Source organism: Schistocerca nitens, chromosome 12 (genome assembly GCF_023898315.1).
Source record: "Schistocerca nitens isolate TAMUIC-IGC-003100 chromosome 12, iqSchNite1.1, whole genome shotgun sequence".
Lineage (NCBI taxonomy): Eukaryota > Metazoa > Arthropoda > Insecta > Orthoptera > Acrididae > Schistocerca > Schistocerca nitens.
In genome coordinates this window covers 18,016,095-18,037,249 of record NC_064625.1, presented here as the reverse complement: position 1 = coordinate 18,037,249, position 21,155 = coordinate 18,016,095, and the positions used below count along the sequence as shown (strand labels likewise).

The 21,155-nt window shown below is 39.2% G+C and overlaps 1 protein-coding gene across 1 annotated transcript in view; it reads right to left on the bottom strand.

The window, feature by feature from the left end:
* Window positions 1-21,155, bottom strand: part of LOC126215345 (zinc finger protein 830) — a 54,262-nt gene that overhangs the window by 21,192 nt on the left and 11,915 nt on the right. The window contains exon 3 of the mRNA XM_049942030.1: window positions 5,066-5,400. Coding sequence (XP_049797987.1) covers window positions 5,066-5,400 — 335 coding nt within the window. The remainder of the gene's footprint in view (window positions 1-5,065; window positions 5,401-21,155) is intronic.

Below are 21,155 nucleotides of genomic sequence, written 5' to 3'. Positions count from 1 at the left end.
AAGATTTGCTCCTCAATTTGGTTTTACTGAACTTAACATGCAAATAAAAATAAGTGTTGGAGAGAAGGTGTGAAGGGGTGGTGACAGGAAGTGCATGTAACCACTATCAACCACTACTAATGTCACCAAATAAAATAATTAACATGCTGAACACGTGAAGGTATGGGATAAAGGCCAGGAAAAATGAAGAATGAAGAATAGGTGTACCTGGGTTGGCTCTTCTTAAAATACACAAGGGGACACTACAAAAGCTATGAATTATACAAACTGGAAACTAGATCAGTGACTACTACATTGTTAAAATCATGAAATGTAGACTCATTAATTTGGTACTACCCCTCATTCTTCTTAATTTCTGAATTTGATGTAAAAAATCAGAACATGAGTTTGGGAAAATCTATGAATGGGACAAACTGTATCAAGCGTTAATGATGTCGAGGTCTTCCTGCATTTCTCTTTGATATACACAAAAGTGTGTTCCACACAACTACCTGACATTATCCACCACAGGTCATTTATGTGGACGGTACAGAGTGTGTCACACACATTGTAGCATCTCTCTTATTTCATGATTGGTTCAAGGTATTGAAATGAGGTTTGCAGTAGACATTACTGACAGTTGTTCCATCTGTGCATGATTCATGAATGGAATAGTTGTGGTGTGACATGTCATTCATTCAGAATAATATGTTACTCTTCTTCCTCTCGAGCTGATTACAGACGTTTGCGTAAAAGCATTTTTATATAGTTTTTAAACAGAGGATGTCTCACTGTATGTGCTGTGGTCTGATGTAAGTACAGATGTGGTGAAAGAAGACTGAGCACAGGACGCTGCCAAGGCACAAGGACAATTGAGTATCTCCACCTGCTATGGTGGGGTTGCTTAACCCTTAAGTGGGTGCGCAGGAGTGAGCGCATGGCGGACTCTGTACACATTGAAAGAATATCTGTCTTCATGTTACCAAGGTAAAAATGAAAGAGATAAATCACAGTTTAATCTTAGTTTAATTAAACAATGATAAAATGGAAAGGAAATGAGCACATGGCACTGTTGGCCGGGAGACCCCATCCAGGGAAGTTCGCCCGCCATGTGCAAGTCGATGCTACATTGGGCGACTAGTGTGCTGGTGATGAGGATGCAATGATGATGAAGACAAGACAACACAAGACTCAGTCCACGAGCACAGAAAATCTCCGACCTGGCTAGGAATCGAACCTGGGCCCACTTGAATGGGAGGCAAGCACTTTACCATCCAGCTAAGCAGGCAGAACGATAAAGTAAACTTACATTATACGAGCTAAAGCACTGTTTAGTTAAAAAATAATAAAATAAATTTTCAGTATATCACTCTGATGGCACATACAGGGCTTGTCCTACAGTAATGACACACTCAAAGCATTAAACAGTGCAGCTGCATCAGATCACAGCCAACTGCTAGTTAGATTGCTAATTATCTTGTTCTGCTAGCTCGAAATATGGGTCATTTTCTTCCATGGATCATAGATTTTTTCTTACCTAGCACCCAGTTTATTTTATATTACTGTAGCTCACATGGATGTATGACAGCTCAACTTAGCACTGGGTTAGCTGAAGCAATAATGAACGAAGAGATATGGGCTCAAAGATGTAAACAACATTGGAACAGTAGAAGACAATGTTATTTGCAGTTGGCGCACTTTATACAAAAGTGCACCTGCTGGAGAGTTCAACTTTGGCATCACAGCTTGGTGATGTCTCGGAAGGAACAAGACAAAGAGTGGCTGCTGATAATGACAGTGCTCAGAAAAAGTTGAAGGAAGTTTAATAGAAATGTCATTCTCTTTCGTTATTTTCTAAGACACTCCTGAGTTAATAAAAGATCTGTTCACTTAATGTTGTAATGGTTACACCAGAGCAGCAAAATAAAGAACAGTTACCTAAACAGTGATTATGTCATTTCATAGTGTGAATACTTTGAAGCTCTCTTCCAGCGCTCGACCCTCTGCAGACAGTGAAGAATTCTCATGGCAAGACTTTGTGATACTGCACAGCAGGTCCAGTACATCAAGGAACTTCAACACGCAAATAATTAAGGAAAAAGTATTACAGATATCATCAAGGTGACAGATCAAATGAAGGTAATACGCCTTCTCAGCTCAGTCCAACCGTCAAACAGCAACATTCCATACCACAAAAAAGTGGCAAATGACAGTGCTGTGCAAAGTACGCTCTACCACACTATGTAAGACCTACAGATGTGGATGTGTGATTAACTGAAAACAGAGGACAGACTCAGGAAAGAACTTTTCAGGTTCATCATTGTGAGAATCCTAGTTTAGTGGCAGACATTACAAGAGAGCCAATGTACAAAATGGAGTGGCATATTGTTAAACTTCAGTGAGCAAGCATCTGAGAAGAGAGAAGTGATGTGTATTTCCTCCCATGCATCTCTCAAAAAAGACTGTGACAGTAAAACTAGAGATGTTCAGTCCCACAAAGAAGCTTTTTATATAATAATTCTTTCCCTGCTCACTTGTGACCAAAATAATTTTTTAGCAGAATGTAAGTGTGACCTTTGTCTGTTGAAACAGTTTACTCATAAAATGACTATTGTAATTTTGACCATTTAGCTGTTTTCAAGTGGAATACAGCACAACTGCAAAAACAGAGTGTACAAATAAAATGGAATTATTTCGCTCACAGTAACTGCATGAGGCAGTTGTACAGTGAGGTGACAAATATCGTGGGATAGCGATATGCACACATGCAGATGGTGGCAGTATCACGTACCTGAGGTATAAAAGAGCAGTGCATTGGCACAGCTGTCATTTGTACTCACGTGAGTCATGTGGAAAGATTTCCGAATTGATTATGGCTGCAAGATAGAAATTAACAGATTTTGAACTTCGAATGGTAGTTTGAGCGAGATGCATGGGACATTCCATTTAGGAAATCATTAGGAAATCCAATATTATGAGATCCACAGTGTCAAGAGGATTCCAAGAATACTAAATTTCAGGCGTTATGTCTCATCATGGACAACACAGTGGCTGACGGCCTTCACTTAACGACCAAGAGCAGAGGCATGTTGTCAGTGACAACACACAAGCAACAATGTGTGGAATAACCACAGAAATCAATGTGGAACATACGAAAAACGTACACATTAGGACATTGTGGTGAGGTACGGCATTAACGGGCTACGGCAGCAGATGACTGATGCGAGTGCCTTTGCTAACAGCACGACATCCTCTGCAGCACCTCTCCTGGGCTTGTGATTGCGTCAGCTGGTAAGAACTGATGGTAGGGTTCAAGTGTGGTGCAGACCTCATGAAGCTATACACCTAAGTTGTCAAGAAGGCACTATGCAAGCCGGTAGTGACTCCATAATGGTGTGAGCTGTGTTTACATGGAATGGACTTGGTCCCTGGTCCAAATGAATTGATCGTTGACTGGAAATGCTTACGTTTGGCTATTCGGAAACCATTCGCACGTTCCCAAATAATGATGGAACTTATATGGACGACAATGTACCACGTCACCAAGGCATAATTGTTCGCGACTGGTTTGAAGAACATTCTGGACAATTTGAGCGAATGATTTGGTCACCCAGATCGCCCGACATGAATCCCATTGAACACTTACGGGACATAACTGAGAGGTCAGTTCGTGCACAACATCCTGTACTGAAACTCTTTCATAATTATGGACAGCTATACAGCATTTCTACAATGGACTCCGACGGTTTGTTGAGTCCACACCACATTGAACTGCTGAACTTCATTGGGCAAAAGGAGGGCCAACATTATATTTGAGGGTATTCCACAACTTTTGTCACCTCAGTGTACATTAAAATGACACTTCATTCACATTTTCTGCTTCAGCACACGCAAAATTTTAAAAAACATCTAACACAAATAGACTTTTTAAATAAGGTTCATTTGTGAATAAGAGGGAGAATCCTACACGATCGCCAAAATGCAGCTGTTTCACCTGTTGGTGTGCTTAGCTGTAGAAGTTAGAAAAAGTTAAGGAACGCATTCATCTACCGACTCTGAGATACCATCTGTAATTTGATGTTTTAGTGCAAGAAAATATAGTGTGCCAAACAAAACAAGCAGTGTGGCCACTGTCTTACAGTATGAAGTTGCTAATGACTATGCAAGGCCACACAGTTACGCACAAGTGTAAGGTTCAATCACATATTTTTGATACGAACAACTGACTCATCCGCCTCACAGTGCAGATCTCGCACCCAGTGATTTCTACTTGTTTCAGTATGTGGTCAACGATTCAACAATGACAAAAAAGAGCAAATTGTAGAAGTGGAATGGGGTTCTTCACAGGTGGCAGATTTATTTAATGTCAGGATTTAAAAATTTGCTGAACAGTATGACAAAAGTTATAACAACAATGGAAACTATATATGAAAGTAGATAAAAGTGTTTAGAATATGGACAAAAATTATTTTCATGATATAGCATTTTTGTTCTTCTGAAAAAATGTCCTTATTTAAAATACCACTTGTATGTCATCAGCACAATCAGGTGGCAAGTAGCCAACTGAAAGAATTTGTCCATTCTAAAAAAGAAGAACGCTATTTTACATAGCAAAAATAGCATAAACTATACACTCTGTTACTGTTGTTGGCATCTTTTGCATAAATAATATCAGACCATAACATCTGTTAAGTGTCTACTGGCAATTGAGGCTGCTGGTATGAGGAAAATATTCAAAGGTCATATTTTGTCTGCTATTGTCAGAGATCATTCGCTACAGGGCATATACCCTATGGGAGTCTCGTGATAACTAATTCGAAGTTTAAAAAGCACACACACACAGGTTGGTATACTATGGGCCCAACATTTTAATAATCGATCATGTCACCATCATCAGGGGTGCTTACATACACTTCATTTTTGTAGTTATGTTGTAATCCACTGCAAAATGACTAAATGACCAAAATTGGAATAGTGAATTTTACAAATAAGTAGTTTTAACAGTCGAAGGTGATAATAATGTACATCAAAAAGTTTTAAAACAGTGAACCCCAGGCAATAAAATCAAAATTTGTATTTAGCTCACCTTAGCATCCAACAGAGGGTCATCAAAAAATCCTTCAGGTAAGGTATCTTCTGCAGCCACTTTGCTATTTTTTGCAGCCTTCTCATCCTTCACATCTGTCTCGGCTTCCTCTTCCTTAGCCTTCAACACAGCCTCATCCCCATCATTTTCTACCTCATCCTCCTCATCGTCATCCGACGGCACACCTCCAACCAACAGAACCCTCGACGGTACGGTCTTTTTCTCAGGCAGTGTTGCAGGAGGGGCAGTTTTCATCTGTGCTGATCCATCAAAAAAGTCAGGTGGAATGCTGTTGACTATTATTGGTGGACTTTCACTGGCATTCTTCAAGATACCTGTGAAGGAACAAACAAATTACATGATACAATCAAATCATTAGGTGCTAATACAGTTCCAATAATGGACATAACTCGACTCAAATGGCTAAAATCAACTTGAAATGCACATTAAGTGTAACACTGAAAATGAAGAGCTATCCATTGAACATCATTCAGCTGTTGTTTAAAAGATACTATGAGTTTACAGACTGGATAATCTATATTACTAAACGATTATGCTCGAGCCTGATATCAGTCACAGGTTTCATATCTATTGGCTTCCAGGGGCAACAACTATTAACCAAATTCAAAAATTTAATATGCTGTCATAATATACTCATTAAAAAGCTTAAAATTGTGTAAAAAATTAACACAATAAAACAGCCATTGCACTCAGTTTGTCGGCAGCTGTACATGCCGTACGTGTGAGGAGGAATCCGACCCACATGAAACACATTGATGTGGCAGCAAATACGTCATCCCGCATCATATCGGGCCGTCCGAGGCCCGTGTCGACAGAGTAGATCTACCCTCCCATAGAGATAGCTCCCCCCAGCATACAGCAGCAAGTAGCTGCTGAGGTGGAGAGGCAGATACAGATGACAGATTATCGTCACCTTCTACACGAGCACCGACAACGGCCTAGGTGACTTCACGCCAGAAAGAGCTCCCTTTTTACGTCAGAGCTAGTTGACATTATTGTGGAAGAGAGGAGACTGCACCTATGAAAGAAAGCAACACCAAATCCTTTCCTGGAGCTGAAGGAAGAACTTGCAGCTGGAGATGATAAATCCTTCAAAACATGGAAGGCTCTCAACAGGCTGAGGACTACGGTCTCAAATTGTGAGTGTAGCCTTGCCCGATGGGGAACCACTATGCGACTGTGGGAATGTCCACACAGATGAGCACCTACTGACTGCCCAAACCTCAGTACAAGCTGTACCCTACTAGATTTACAGCTAGCTTATGATGAGGCCATCTGCATAGCTGACTATTGGGCGAAACATATTTAAAGTTTAAATTTTATTAAAGTTGACTGTTACCAGATTTATATTTTAACGTGTGGTGCTCCTGACACAGAAAATAAAATAAATAAACAGTTAGAAACTGTGCTTTTGACTTGAGGCGCCATAACTGAAAGAGCACAAATACCAAGAGGCTTTGTTCATCCAGTATTTGAGAATGAGAGCACTTGGTGACTTTCAACAAACTTGAGACTTAATTTCAAACCTTTGTGAAACTTTTTTGTCACTGCCATACCCCACAAAATCATGAAAGGAAAAAAGTTTATTGCTCATGCAGTAAAACGCAAGCATCAGCTATGACATTTTAGTCTATTATTTAATTAGTACTAGCTCTATTCACAACACAGTTTGAAGATAGTTTCCACATATAACACAGAATTTATCTGCAAAACTGTATCATTGTACAACACATAGTTCAGGAGATGTGATGTCATAAACAATAAGTTGCATGAAAAACTTGCTTTTGCTTAAAACAGAGTGAAAATTACCAAGACTATATTCATACAGTATATCATAATAAGAGCTCTTAGCAATTTCCAACAATATGCAAGTGTAATTTCAAACATTTTCTAAATTTTTTCTCCTTTATGTGCTTAACGTCATACATTTAACACATTAACTCATTTTTAAAGTAATCAGACATTTCATACACGGGAGTTCAATTCTTTAATGAATCGAGGTTACTGGTGAAAATATAATAGGAATAGAAGATAGACTGTTTGCGAACATGTTACAGACAACATAACGCAAGAAATACTGTAGGGACATAATGACTACGCAGTGACACTTTGTAGGAAATATAGTGATTCAGCACTGTTGCTTGTGAAAATCATGTCACACGGAGCCACTATCAATTCTGACATATACATTGGAGTCCTCACAAAAAACGTCAAACTCAAATGTGTCATGTTCGACAACAGCGCAAAAAGCATGGCATTTTGCTGTCGTATGATAACGCGAGGACACACATTGGTGAGAAAACCACCACCACGATGCAACACCCAACTTCCAGACCTGACCTGACACTGTGTGGTTACCACCTCTCCAGCAGACTGAAGGACATTTGAAGATGAAGACACCCTTGTGAAAACTGCTAAACAGTGGCTCCAACATGCTGTTCCCAACTTCTACTATGCAGGTATAAAGCCTCAATTGCACGGTGGCATAAAGCAGTTGAAAGGGAAGGAGATTATGTGAAAAAATGACATGTTTTCTCTCCAAGTGTATCAACACACTGTAAAAACATCAAAGAAATGGAAAATAAAATGGATGTTTTAAAAAAAATCATCAAGCATTTATTTTGGAGTAAGCCTTGTACACCTTCACCCGGTAGTAAAACCCACTTCATTTCTGTTACTCACTGCCAGATAAATTCTGGTCTTTACTATCCTTGCAATGGCTGGACAAATGAAAATTAAAGCTGTAAGAACATTTATTTTATTTGCAACCAGTATAGTAACACACAATTTCTTTCAATTTGCAGCAACATACCATCCACTAATGCATCCTGAATATTGTGAACTTTTCCTTGTGATATGATTGTTCCAACTGAACTGTTATTATATTAACATAATGAAGTACAAGGGCATGCTGAAAAGTAATGCCTCCAATTTTTTTAATGAGAAAACTGTTAAAGCTTTCTCAATAACACAAACATTGTTAAGATTCTACACCTTTAGCCTTCGTATCTACGTATTTCTTTCTCAGTATAGTCTCCCAATGAGAGACCAGTTTGTTGATACTGTCACTGTAGAATGTCTGAATGTGGAGATGGTGCCGCAGCCTCACCTCTGCTTGCACTGCTTCATCACTATCAGATTGAAGTCCTCAGAGGTGTCCTTTAGCATCACTAGCAGACTGAAGTCCTTGAAGGTGTCCTTTAAGTTTTGGAAACAGATGACAAGAAGATGGGACAAAGTTGGGATTGTATGGAGGATGATCAATACGTGCAAACCCAAGATGCCGGATTGTTGCGGCACTTGTGTGTGGTCTGCCATTGTCATGCTGAAGGAGAGGATGCTCTACATGTGGATGAACTCGTAAAATTCGAAACTCGATTTACAGCACATTGTTTTGCGGGCACCGACATAGTTAAGTTACACACCGCCAAGCTACATGCAACAATTCGGTGCCCTCTAGCAGCAGAGGGCTGTGAATATGTACATGTGAAGAAAAAACACAGAATTTTTTCTTTAAAAAGCCTCAAGAGACTTCACATACAGACTCAGAGACACTACTTTTCAGCACACTTGTATGTTATTCTCATAACAATGCTTATTTGTTGTAGTCCTTTCAACAAGCACTCTAATCACAAAATTACATGTAATAATTAAAGAGCAAAATTTTTGTTCATCAGTTTATGTTCTCACTGAAATGAGCTTCAATAGACATATTATTGCTGTATGAATCATTCATAATAACACATCAATTAAGCCACTGAACAATACACAGTTCATATTTCATGAGAGAAATTTCTGTCAACTAGGATAACATGTAATGTGCAACGGGGAGTAAAATGAACTGTAGCTTACTATATGTGGAGGGACAACATTATCAAATTTTTTGCATTATTGTAACTTGGGCTTTGTCAGGAATATTTTAGCTTTGTTATGATATAGGATTTTCATTAAGCCATGTACAATCTTGATTTTTGGGGAATACACTTAATGTTCAAATATTTACTCATGAATCATAAAAGTTAGATATAGTTTGTAGTAGCACTGAATTGCCATGTTTCGTTAATAAATTCATAAATTGTAAGTATAGGGATCCATCACAAACACAAATTAGTGAAATAATTACAATTAAAAGCTGAAATTTGTAAGTTTAATCACTAAGTTTAAAACTCTGTTTAGATAAAAAATTATTTGTTTCCCTGTAAGAATATTCTTATTAATACAAAAAAAAAAAAAATTCAATTTCCATGGTGATGGTACCTACTATAATCTATTTAGGTACCGGCATGCCAAGGTGCAGTCACTTGTAGTGAGTCTGCAGTCTATCTTCAGTTTTCGCACACTGCAATCAGTCTTCAGCAATGTGTAGGCGCAAGTCTGTTCTCTAATCACAAATAAAATATACAGGGTGGTCCATCTGAATTTTCGGATGAGATTACCTCGAAAATTATACATTGGGTAAAAATAGTGGGTACGACAAGTTCATAAGCTCAATGAGGACATCAAATTATACTACACATGACCTCCAGCCCCCGCCCTCTTGGGTGAGGCGGGGGTCAACTTTTAAATCTTAAATGAAAACACTCATTTCTTATTCCAGATTCGGATTCTCCATAAAAAAGTAATCAAGTTTTGTCTGAAACATTTTTTAAACCATTGACAGACGGCACTGAAATCGAGAAAAAAGTAAAACTGAGAAAGCCTCAAGGGACTTCACACACAGATTATCCGAGAAAGATGCATCAAATCGATAAAAAATGTGCAGCAATTCTTTTGTTATGCCAAATTAACCTATTTTTGTACAAAATGTACTGTATCCTACTTTTAGTGTTGCCCAGGAACGACGACATGGACATAGTGGAATGATGTTCCCATGGGGTGCTTCATTAGTGAGAGTCCCCTTGCCTCTCACATGCTGGGGTGCTTCATTATTGTGAGCCCCCTTGCCTCTCACATTTTGGGGTGCTTCATTAATGTGAGTGCCCTTACCTCTCACAATTTTGGGTGCTTAATTAATGAAATTAGCCACAGAGAAATTGTTCAAAATTATCTCCATTTGCTTCAATGCATAAAGTCAATTGTCTGCAAAAGTTGTCCACAGTTTTGAGCAGCACATCCTGTGGTATGGCTGCACACGCTCTTCGAATGCGTTGCTCCATATCGTTTCGGGTTGTGGGCTGTCTTTCATAAACAATATTTTTTAAATAACCCCACAAGGAAAAAAATCAGGAGATGTTAGGTCTGGTGAACGTGGAGACCACTGAATTGGTCCACCGCATCCTATCCACCGACCAGGGTACCGTAAATTTAAAATGTTCCGCACATTTTTAGCATAATGGGGAGCTGCTCTGTCCTGTTGGAACCACACTCATTGCCTAGTTTCTAAATCAAAATCTTCCATTAGCTCCAACAAATCATCGTGGAGAAGTTGTAAATAAGATTCCCCAGTAACAATTCGCTTAAAAAAAAAAAAAAACGGTCCTATCAAGTAGTTGTTTAAAATTCCACACCAGACCATTAACGACCATTTGTGTTGATTGTCAACGGATCTGTGCCAGTGGGGATTGACAGGGGACCAATAATGACAATCATGACGATTTAATTTGCCTTTGTTTTTGAATAAGGCTTCATCAGCGATCATAACGTATCTAACAAAATCATTGTCACCTCTTATCATTTCCAAGGCCCATTGGCAGAAATGCACACGTATTTGCATATCTTTCGGCATTAATGCCTTTGTCAGTGTGATATGATACGCATGATATTTACGTGCCTTCAAAATCCTCCAAATAGTTGATTTCCGTATTCCAGTCTGTCTCTGAATTGCAGGACTACTAATTTCAGGATCCAGTTGAACACAGGCTAGAACGGTATGGGTAACAGCATCATTTTCATTGTATTCACGATGACAAGGTGGACAGTACACACATCCATTTTGAGCTCGCTGAGTGCAATTTCGAATAATGTTTTCACTTGAATGTCATCTGTTTGGGAAAGGATCGGCATACAATTGTGCAGCTACAGCGTAATTGTTATGGCATTCACCTAAAATTAACATCATATCAACAATCTCTGTAGGAGGATAGTGAGCCATGTTTCGCTAAAGAATAATTTACTTTCATCAGTTAATGTTTACGGTTCACAATCTGAAAGTGAAGTGACGTCTGATCGCACTGCATCGACTTTTATACTGAGCCATAGTTCACAGTTTGGCCACAGTGCCACAGTCGGATGAGTAATGCAATTGTGAAGAGTTCCTTAACGAGATTTTAATACCATTCCCCCTCCCTCCATCAAAAACTGTGGCGGGTAGGCTACATTGTGTAAAAAAATAGCTTAATTTGATGTAATGAAAAAATTGGTGCACATTTTGTATCAATCTGATGCATCTTTCTCGGATCATTCTAAATAAATCGGAGTTCTCCCCCAATTTTAATGTTTCTCCATTTCAGTGCCATCTGTCAATGGTTTAAAAAAATGTTTCAGACAACACTTGATTACTTTTGTATGGGGAATCCGAATCTGGAATAAAAGATGGGTGTTTCCATTTAAGATTTAAAAGTTGCCCCCTACCCCACCCAAGGGGGAGGGGGCTGGAGGTCATGCATAATATCATTTGATGTCCCCCTTTGAGCTTATGAACTTGTCTTACCTACTATTTTTACCCGATGTATAGTTTTCGAGATAATCTCATCCGAAACTCCAGATGGACCACCGTGTATAATACAATCCTACAGAATTATCAGTTTATTCTGGAAACCTAGTTACATTATGAGTATTTGCAGTGCTTAAAAAACCTGAGTGAAAGAAATGGAAATGTCATGACATTTGATAATGACTACTTAAAAAAAAAATCATAAGTAAATGTTTCACTTACAGCTCAAATTCATTATCACTATAGTTCTACATTTACCTGACTACTCTGCAACTCTCACTCAAGTGCCTGGCAGAGGCACACTACTTCTCTACTATTCTACTCTCTAACAGCATGATGGAAAAACGAATGCTGAACTCCTGCTGTGCTAGTTATGATTTCTATCAATTGGTTGCAACAATCATTTCTCTCTATGTAGGGAGGTGTCAACAAAATATTTTTGCATTTAGAGGAGAACGTTGGAAATTCAAATTTCGTGACAAGATCTCACTGCAATGGAAAATGCCTTCAATTTAATGACTGCCACCCCAACTCACTTAGCATATCTGTGACACTATCTCACCAGTTTCACGATAATACAAAACAAGTTGTCCCTCTGTCAATCCTATCTGGGGAAGATCCCTTACTGCTCAGCAATACTCTAGCAGAGGACAAACTACCATAGTGCAGACAGTCTCTTTGTAGACCTGTTGCCCCTTCTGTGTGTTCTACCAATAAAATGCAGTCTTTGGTTTGCCTTCGCCACAACATTATGTTTGTGATTGTTCCAACTGAACTTGTCCATAATTGTAATTCCTAAGTATTTTGTTGAATTGGCAGATTTTAAATTTGTATGATTTATAAAATTATGCATGTGAATGACCTCACATTTTTCATTATTTAATGCCACTTGCCACTTTTTGTATCATACAGATATTTTGTCTAAATCATTTTCCAATCAGTTTTGCTCTTCAGAAGACTTTACTACATGGTGCATGACAGCATCATTAGCAAACAATGTAAGAGGGCCAGTCAGACTGTCTCCTACATCACTGATATCGATTAGGAACAACCAGAGGTTCTATAACACTTCCTTGAGAAAAGCCAGGTATCACTTCTGTTTTAATCAATGACTTTTCATCAGTTAGTACGCACTGTGATCTTTCTGAGAGGAAATAAAAAGTCCAGTCACACATTAGGTGCTTCTTGTGATGAACAGTATCAAAAGCCTTTTGGAAATCTAAAAACATGGAATCACTCTGAGGTCCTCGTTTGATAGCACTCATTACTCCGTGAAAATAAAGAGCTCATTGTGTTTCTCAAGAACAATATTTTCTGAATCCCTGCTGACTGCATGACAACAAATCATTTTAACTGAGATAATTCATAAAGTTCAAACACAGTGTATGTTCCAAAATGCTACTGCAAATCGACATCAGTGATATGGGTCTGTACTTTGGTGGATTATTCTTATTTCCATTCTCGAAGACTGGACTGACCTGTGCAAATCCTAAGTCTTTTGGTGCAGATCTTTCATCAAACAAGCAGTTGTATACAGCTGTTAAGTTTTTTATGAGTCATTAGTCTTCTGACTGGTTTCATGTGGTCCGCTATGTATTACCTATCCTGCACCAACCTCTTCATCTCAGAGTAGCATTTGTACTCTATGTCCTCAATATCTACTGGATGTATTCCAATCTCTGTCTTCCTACACACTTTTTACCCCCTACAGCTTCCTCCAGTACCACGGAAGTTATTCCCTGATGTCTCAACCCATGTCCTATCATCCTGTCCCTTCTTCTTGTCAGTGTCCCCCTATGTTCCTTTCCTTGTCAATTCTGTGGAGAACCTCCCCATTTATTATCTTATCAGTCCCACTAGTTTTCAAAATTCTTCTGTAGCACCACATCTCAAATGCATCAACACTTTTCTGTTCCAGTTTCCCCACGGTCCATACTTCACTACCACATAATACTACGCTCCAATATTAGACTTCTCTTGGCCAGGAATGTCCTTTTTGCCACTACTAGTCTGCTTTTTATGACCTCCTTGCTCCACCCACCATGGGTTATTTTGCTATGTAGGTAGCAGAATTCCTTGACTTCATATACTTTGGATCCCCAATTCTGAGGCTCAGTTTCTTACTGTTCTCATTTCTGAACTCATTAAACTGTTCATTCCATTCAAAAGATCCTGTATTTTTTCTTCACTTTACTGAGGATAGCAATGTCATCAGCAATTCAGTTCATTGATATACTTCCATTTGAATTTCAATCCTATTCTTGAACCTTTCTTCTATTTCTGTCTTTGCTTCTTCATTACATAGACTGAACAGTAGGACTGAAAGACTATGTCCCTGACTTATAAAAATAATGTTTCTTGATTTTTCTTCAGTTTGCTTTCATTATCAAGCACAAGATATGAACTCATACTTTTACCTTCACTTAAGTCAAACTGATCATCATCTAACGGATCCTCAGTTTTTTTTACATTCTTCTGAATATTATTCCTGTCCTGTCAGCAACTTGGATGCACGAAGCCAATTATGTGACAATTCTTGCACCTGCTGGCTCTTCCTATCTTCGGAATTTTGTGGATGATGTTTCTCCGAAAGTGTGATGGTACATTGCGTCTTATACATTCTTACACACAAATGTGAATAAGTGTTTTGTTGACACTTCCCTGAATGACTTTAGTAATTCTGATCGAATGTTATTTATCTCTTCTGTCTCATTTGATCTTAAAGTCTTCAAAGGTCTTTTAAATTCTGATTCTAATCCTGTATCTCCTAGCTCTTCCCTGCTGACTACTAGTACTTCTTTTATCATGTCATCAACAGTGGAATTCCCACTACACTCTCAATGTTGCCATCCTTATTTTTAATTTCGCCGAAGGTTGTTTTCACCTTTCCATTTGCTGAGTCACTCCTCCTAACAGTCTTTTTTTTTTTTTTTCTTTCTTTCTCTCCACAATGTCTTAGCTTCCCTGCACTTCTATCTATTTCATTAGTGAGTGATTTGTTTTTCTTTATTCCTGAATTTCCCTGAACATTTTTGTACTTCCTTTTGTCAATCAACTGAAGTATTTCTTCTGTTACCCACAGTTTCTTTGCAGACACCTCCCTAGTACGTCCGTTTTTCACTCCAACTTCTGTGATTGTTCTCTTTAGAGATGTTCATTCCTCTTCAACTAAACTGCCTACTAAACTATTTGTTACTGCAGTATTTTTAGCCTCACAGAACTTCAATCACATCTCTTCATTCTTCAGACTTCTGTTTTCCACTTCTTTGCGCATTTATTCTTCCTGACTAGTCTCTTAAACTTCAGCCTACTCTTCATAATTACTAAGTTGTGATCTGAGGCTACATCTGTTCCTGGGTATGCCTTACAATCCAACATCTGTGTTCAGAATCTCTGCCTGAGCATGACGTAATCTAACTGAAATCCTTCCATGGCTCCTGGCCTTTTCCATGTATACTGGCACCTCTTGTGCTTCTTGAACACAGTATTAACTATTACTAACTGATATTCATTGCAGAACTCAAATAAATCTTTCTCCTTTCCAATTTCTACTACCAAGCCCATATTCTCCCGCAATCCTTTCTTCTACTGCCTCCCGCAACAACCACATTCCAATCCTCCACGAACATTAGATTTGCATCTCCCTTTGCGTACTGAATCACCCATTCAATATCCTCATATACTTCCTCCCTTTTGTCTCTTCATCTTCAGCTTGTGATACCTGAACTATTTTTTTAACTGCTGGTTTGCTGCCGATTCTGATGTAAAGGACCCGACACACTGAACTGTTCACAGTAACTTACTCTCTACCCTACCTTCCTATTCATAATTAATTCTACTCCCATTATACCATTTTCTGCTGCTGTTGACACTGACCTACACTTGTCTAACCAGAAATCCTTGTCTTACTTTGATTACACTTCACTGACTCCCACTATATCTAGGCTGGTCCTTTCCCTTTCCAGATTTTCTAGCTTCCCCACCACGTTCAGACTTCTGACATTCCACACCCAGGCTCATAGAATGTTACCCTTACATTATTTATTCAGTCTTTTTGTCATGGTCACCTCCTGCTTGGCAGTCTCCTGCAGGAGATCCAAATGGGGGAACATTCCGGGATCTTTTATCAATGGAGAGATTATCACAACAATTTTTCAGTTACAGGCCACATGTCCTGTGGATACAAATTGTGTGTCTTCAATGCAATAGTTTCCGCTGCCTTCTGCATCCTCATGCAACTGGACACTGCTGATGCCTCAGCCACTTAGGAGCAATTTAGTTCACCAAGCCTTTTGGGAGCAGTTTGCCACCCCAAGGGCAAGAGCGTGCCCTGAAGCTCTGTCTGGTCCTCTGTCCTATTTGACAACACTGTTGGCAGAACAAGAGTGTCTTCTTTGCCAGAAGTCTTCAGTCGCCATTAGTGATGATTTTTATTCTAGCAAGTTATACTTTTCCTAATATTGCTGATATTCCAACCTGGAGTTGCCATTGTTTGGTTACAACAATTTAAAAATCAGTCATAGTAACAACCATCTCACAATATGTCACACTTGGAACAAAAAGTCTGCACTACTCAAAACACAAATCTTACTCATGCACAGAAATGAGCAGAGTATGGAGCCATGAAAATTATGACCACCTCCATTGTGAGTTCAGATGCTAGTATATAACATAAGTTCTAAAACAAACTGATATGATTTCTACTGGACAACTCCTTCTTTGTAGATGAATTTCTGAGTGCATAGTATTTCTATGTGGTTGGGTTACAGTTATCAAATTTTGTTACATTATAAAAAATTATAAGAAAATACTGATGGCGATATCAACAAACCTAGTAACATGTTCCACATACAGTAAATTGTCACAAAACATACAAAAATCCAAACTGAACCACACCATTAACTGTTTACAAAAGAAGGAGGTCATGAAACACGTGAAGGATTCATTTCGCCTACTGCTCCACTGAATGGAACTCAACATGTGCTTTTTTCACAAGACATCATGAGAGTCATGGATCAAGGCAGTCAGATGGCTGCAGTAATTTTTTACTTCAGAAAACCTTTGTCTCCAGACCACAGAAACGCTTATCAATGGAAGTATAATCATGACAAGTATGAAGCAAAATCTGTGACAGGAATGAGGATTTCTTGGTAGGGAGGATGCAGCACGTTATGTCGGATGGAGACTCATCGACAGACATAGAAGTAAGTATCTTCACGTGTGCTCAGGGAGGTGTGCAGAGGCTATTCCTATGCATGTCATATATTAATGACCAAGAGGCAGTGTTAATAGTAACCTCACACTTTTTGCAGATGATGCAGCTATCCACAATGAAGTGCTGTCTGGAAAAAAGAACCTACACAAATATCCGGTCGATCTGGATAAGATTTCAAAGTGGAACAAAGACTGGCAACTTGCTTTAAATGTACAGAAAGTAAAATTGTGAACTTCACAAACTGCAAAAACATAGTATTCCATGACTACAATATCAACAAGTTACAACTGCAGTCAGTCAACTCATACCAGTAGCTGAAGATTATAATGTGTGGAAATCTGAAATGGAATCACCATACAGGCTCACTCGTAGGAAAGGCAGTTAGCAGACTTTGGTTCGCTAGTAGGATTTTTAAGTGGAATCAGTCTACAGAGGAAATTGCTTACGGGATCATTTATTCAGCGTCAGAGTATTACAGAGATGCTCAATAAATTGCAGTGGTAGGCATTATAAGAGAGGCATTGAGCATCACTAGGAGGTTTACTTTTGAAATTTCAAGAGAGAACTTTCCAGGAAGAGTCAGACAACATATTACTTCTTTTGTGTTAGCAGAAGAGCCAACACCGTGTTACGAGTGGAGGCCGAAATGCACGTGTTTTAGCTCGCGCAGGCTGGCGTGAAGGGGGAAGTACTATACTGATGTGAGGTCTGGAACATGACAAGGGATGAGAATTCAGAAAGTGGACATAATGTTTGATACTTAACTTTAATCCATTAATGATGAACGTCGCTCTTGATGGTACATGATTCACAATATTATCTGTTCAGAATACATTTTAGTAACTGGATATGGCACCTTGCTAGGTCGTAGCAAATGACATAGCTGAAGGCTATGCTAAACTGTCGTCTCTGCGAATGAGAGCGTATGTAGACAGTGAACCATCGCTAGCAAAGTCGGCTGTACAACTGGGGCGAGTGCTAGGGAGTCTCTCTAGACTAGACATGCCGTGTGGCGGCACTCGGTCTGCAATCACTGATAGTGGCAACATGTGGGTCCGACGTATACTAATGGACCGCGGCCGATTTAAAGGCTACCACCTAGCAAGTGTGGTGTCTGGCAGTGACACCACAATTTCCACCCGTAAACATCTCATGAAATGACATCAATGAGAAAATTCAAGTGTTAGAGCTAATAAAGAGGCTTACTGATAATCATTCTTCCCATGTCCCATTCGCAAATAGGACAGGGAAGGGGGGATCAGCTAATGGTACCGGAAGTATCCTCCACCACTCACTATTACTAGCCTGCGAGGTATGATGTAGATGCTTACAAAACACTCATACAACCTATCTTAAGGTACTGCTCAAGTGTGGAGGACCCATACTAAATGTCTGCAAAGAACGGCAGCATGAATAGTCACAGTATTGTTTGACCCATGAAAAAGCATCACGGAGATGCTGAAAAACACGAATTGGCTTCAAGACAAGCGCAAACTGTCCTGCAAAAGCCTACTTACAAAGTTTCAATAATCAGAATTTAGCGAGGAATCTAAGAATACAGTACATCCCCTACACATCACTCCAGTAGGGGTCACAAAGACACCGTCACACAAATTAGAACACGTGTGGCATTTAAGCAATTATTCCTTATCACCATCCACACGTGAACGGGGTGGGAAGACATCCTAATGAATGGCACAATGGGAAATATCATTTTCCCTGCACTTCATAATGGTTTGCAGATTGCAGACGTAGCTGCAGAAAGATGCTGACAGAATGAAGCTTTGAAGTTGGCTGAAAGTTCTGTTATGAGATTTTCAATAAAAGAGAAAAATCACAGTTTGCATGTCTTTTTACCTGGCATACAGTTTTAATCTGTCATAAAGTTGCACCGCAGTGTGCGTATTAATGCAGAATGGAAGTTCCCATTTGATAGTGTCATATTCTTTAGTGATCTCTCTGACTGTTTTTCAATTACAGCCCACATGTCCTGTGGATACAAATTATGTGCCTTCAATGCAATTGTTTCCGCTGCCTTCTGCATCCTCATGCAACTGATTGCTACTCATGCCTCAGCTATTTAGGAGCAGTTTAGTTCCCCAAGCCTTTTGAGCAGCACATTATTTCATTATCATGAGAACTGCACATTTCTATTGTATTAGGTCATCTAAAGTGAGCAAATGAGCTTCCAGAAGTAACTTTCAAGAATGCAGCCAGGTGATAAAGTCAACAATCACTGATATTTCCAAAGGTGCATGCCCTGTTATTTGCAAGGTAAAATTGCAGCAACTAATAACTGTGCAAGGGAATTAAAAATCTCAGTTTGCAGAGCAATTCAGGAAAGATAAAACACACACAGTCAGTAAATGCTAGCGCTATCACATTATCAAGGATGACTGATGGTAAGTTATCTCTATTTACAAGATTAGTTGCTAATTTAATTTTAACTGCTTCCTTAATAACACTATCTCTACACTGGAAGTGCATGTCAGAATCTTCGTATTGTTATATTCCATAAAATAACTGGAGCCAAGACCATGTTCTGCAATGGCCGATTTGCTCAGCTACTCTAAGCGTGTGTGTTGCTTATGCTCAAAACGCAAGTTATCCACAGTTCTGATAGTCTGACCAATATATGACATGGCACTACTGCTAGGAATACAATACAAATCCACCTTACACAAATCACGATCATCATCTTTCATGGAACCTAAAAGGACCTTAATCTTAGATAGTAGTTGAAAAACACAATTCACATATTTCCACAAAATACAGCCATGTTGTTGTTGTGGTCTTCAGTCCTGAGACTGGTTTGATGCAGCTCTCCATGCTACTCTATCCTGTGCAAGCTTCTTCATCTCCCAGTACCTACTGCAACCTACATCCTTCTGAATCTGCTTAGTGTATTCATCTCTTGGTCTCCCTCTATGATTTTTACCCTCCACGCTGCTCTCCAATGCTAAATTTGTGATCCCTTGATGCCTCAGAACATGTCCTACCAACCGATCCCTTCTTCTGGTCAAGTTGTGCCACAAACTTCTCTTCTCCCCAATCCTATTCAATACCTCCTCATTAGTTACGTGATCTACCCACCTTATCTTCAGCATTCTTCTGTAGCACCACATTTCGAAAGCTTCTATTCTCATCTTGTCCAAACTATTTATCGTCCATGTTTCACTTCCATACATGGCTACACTCCATACAAATACTTTCAGAAAAGACTTCCTGACACTTAAATCTATACTCGATGTTAACAAATTTCTCTTCTTCAGAAACGATTTCCTTGCCATTGCCAGTCTACATTTTATATCCTCTCTACTTCTACCATCATCAGTTATTTTACTCCCTAAATAGCAAAACTCCTTTACTACTTTAAGTGTCTCATTTCCTAATCTAATCCCCTCAGCATCACCCGATTTAATTTGACTACATTCCATTATCCTCGTTTTGCTTTTGTTGATGTTCATCTTATATCCTCCTTTCAAGACACTGTCCATTCCGTTCAGCTGCTCTTCCAAGTCCTTTGCTGTCTCTGACAGAATTACAATGTCATCGGCGAACCTCAAAGTTTTTACTTCTTCTCCATGAATTTTAATACCTACTCCGAATTTTTCTTTTGTTTCCTTTACTGCTTGCTCAATATACAGATTGAATAACATCGGGGAGAGGCTACAACCCTGTCTCACTCCTTTCCCAACCACTGCTTCCCTTTCATGCCCCTCGACTCATATAACTGCCATCTGGTTTCTGTACAAATTGTAAATAGCCTTTCGCTCCTTGTATTTTACCCCTGCCACCTTCAGAATTTGAAAGAGAGTATTCCAGTTAACGTTGTCAAAAGCTTTCTCTAAGTCTACAAATGCTAGAAACGTAGGTTTGCCTTTTCTTAATCTTTCTTCTAAGATAAGTCATAAGGTTAGTATTGCCTCACGTGTTCCAACATTTCTACGGAATCCACAGCCAATCCTGTTCAAAATGCTCCCTTCATTGGGAAAAAAGGCCATAGGCTTGGGTGTTTGGACCACCTTCTAAGATTAAGATCTTTTTAGGATACATAAAGGATAATCTCAGTTTGCTTAAGGCTGGTTTCTATCATTTTCTTGCAGTTGTGGCATGTCATGTATTGGTCAGACTAACAGCACCGTGAAGGACCAGTGTACTGAGCATAAGTGTCACACACGCTTACAACAGCCGAGGAAATC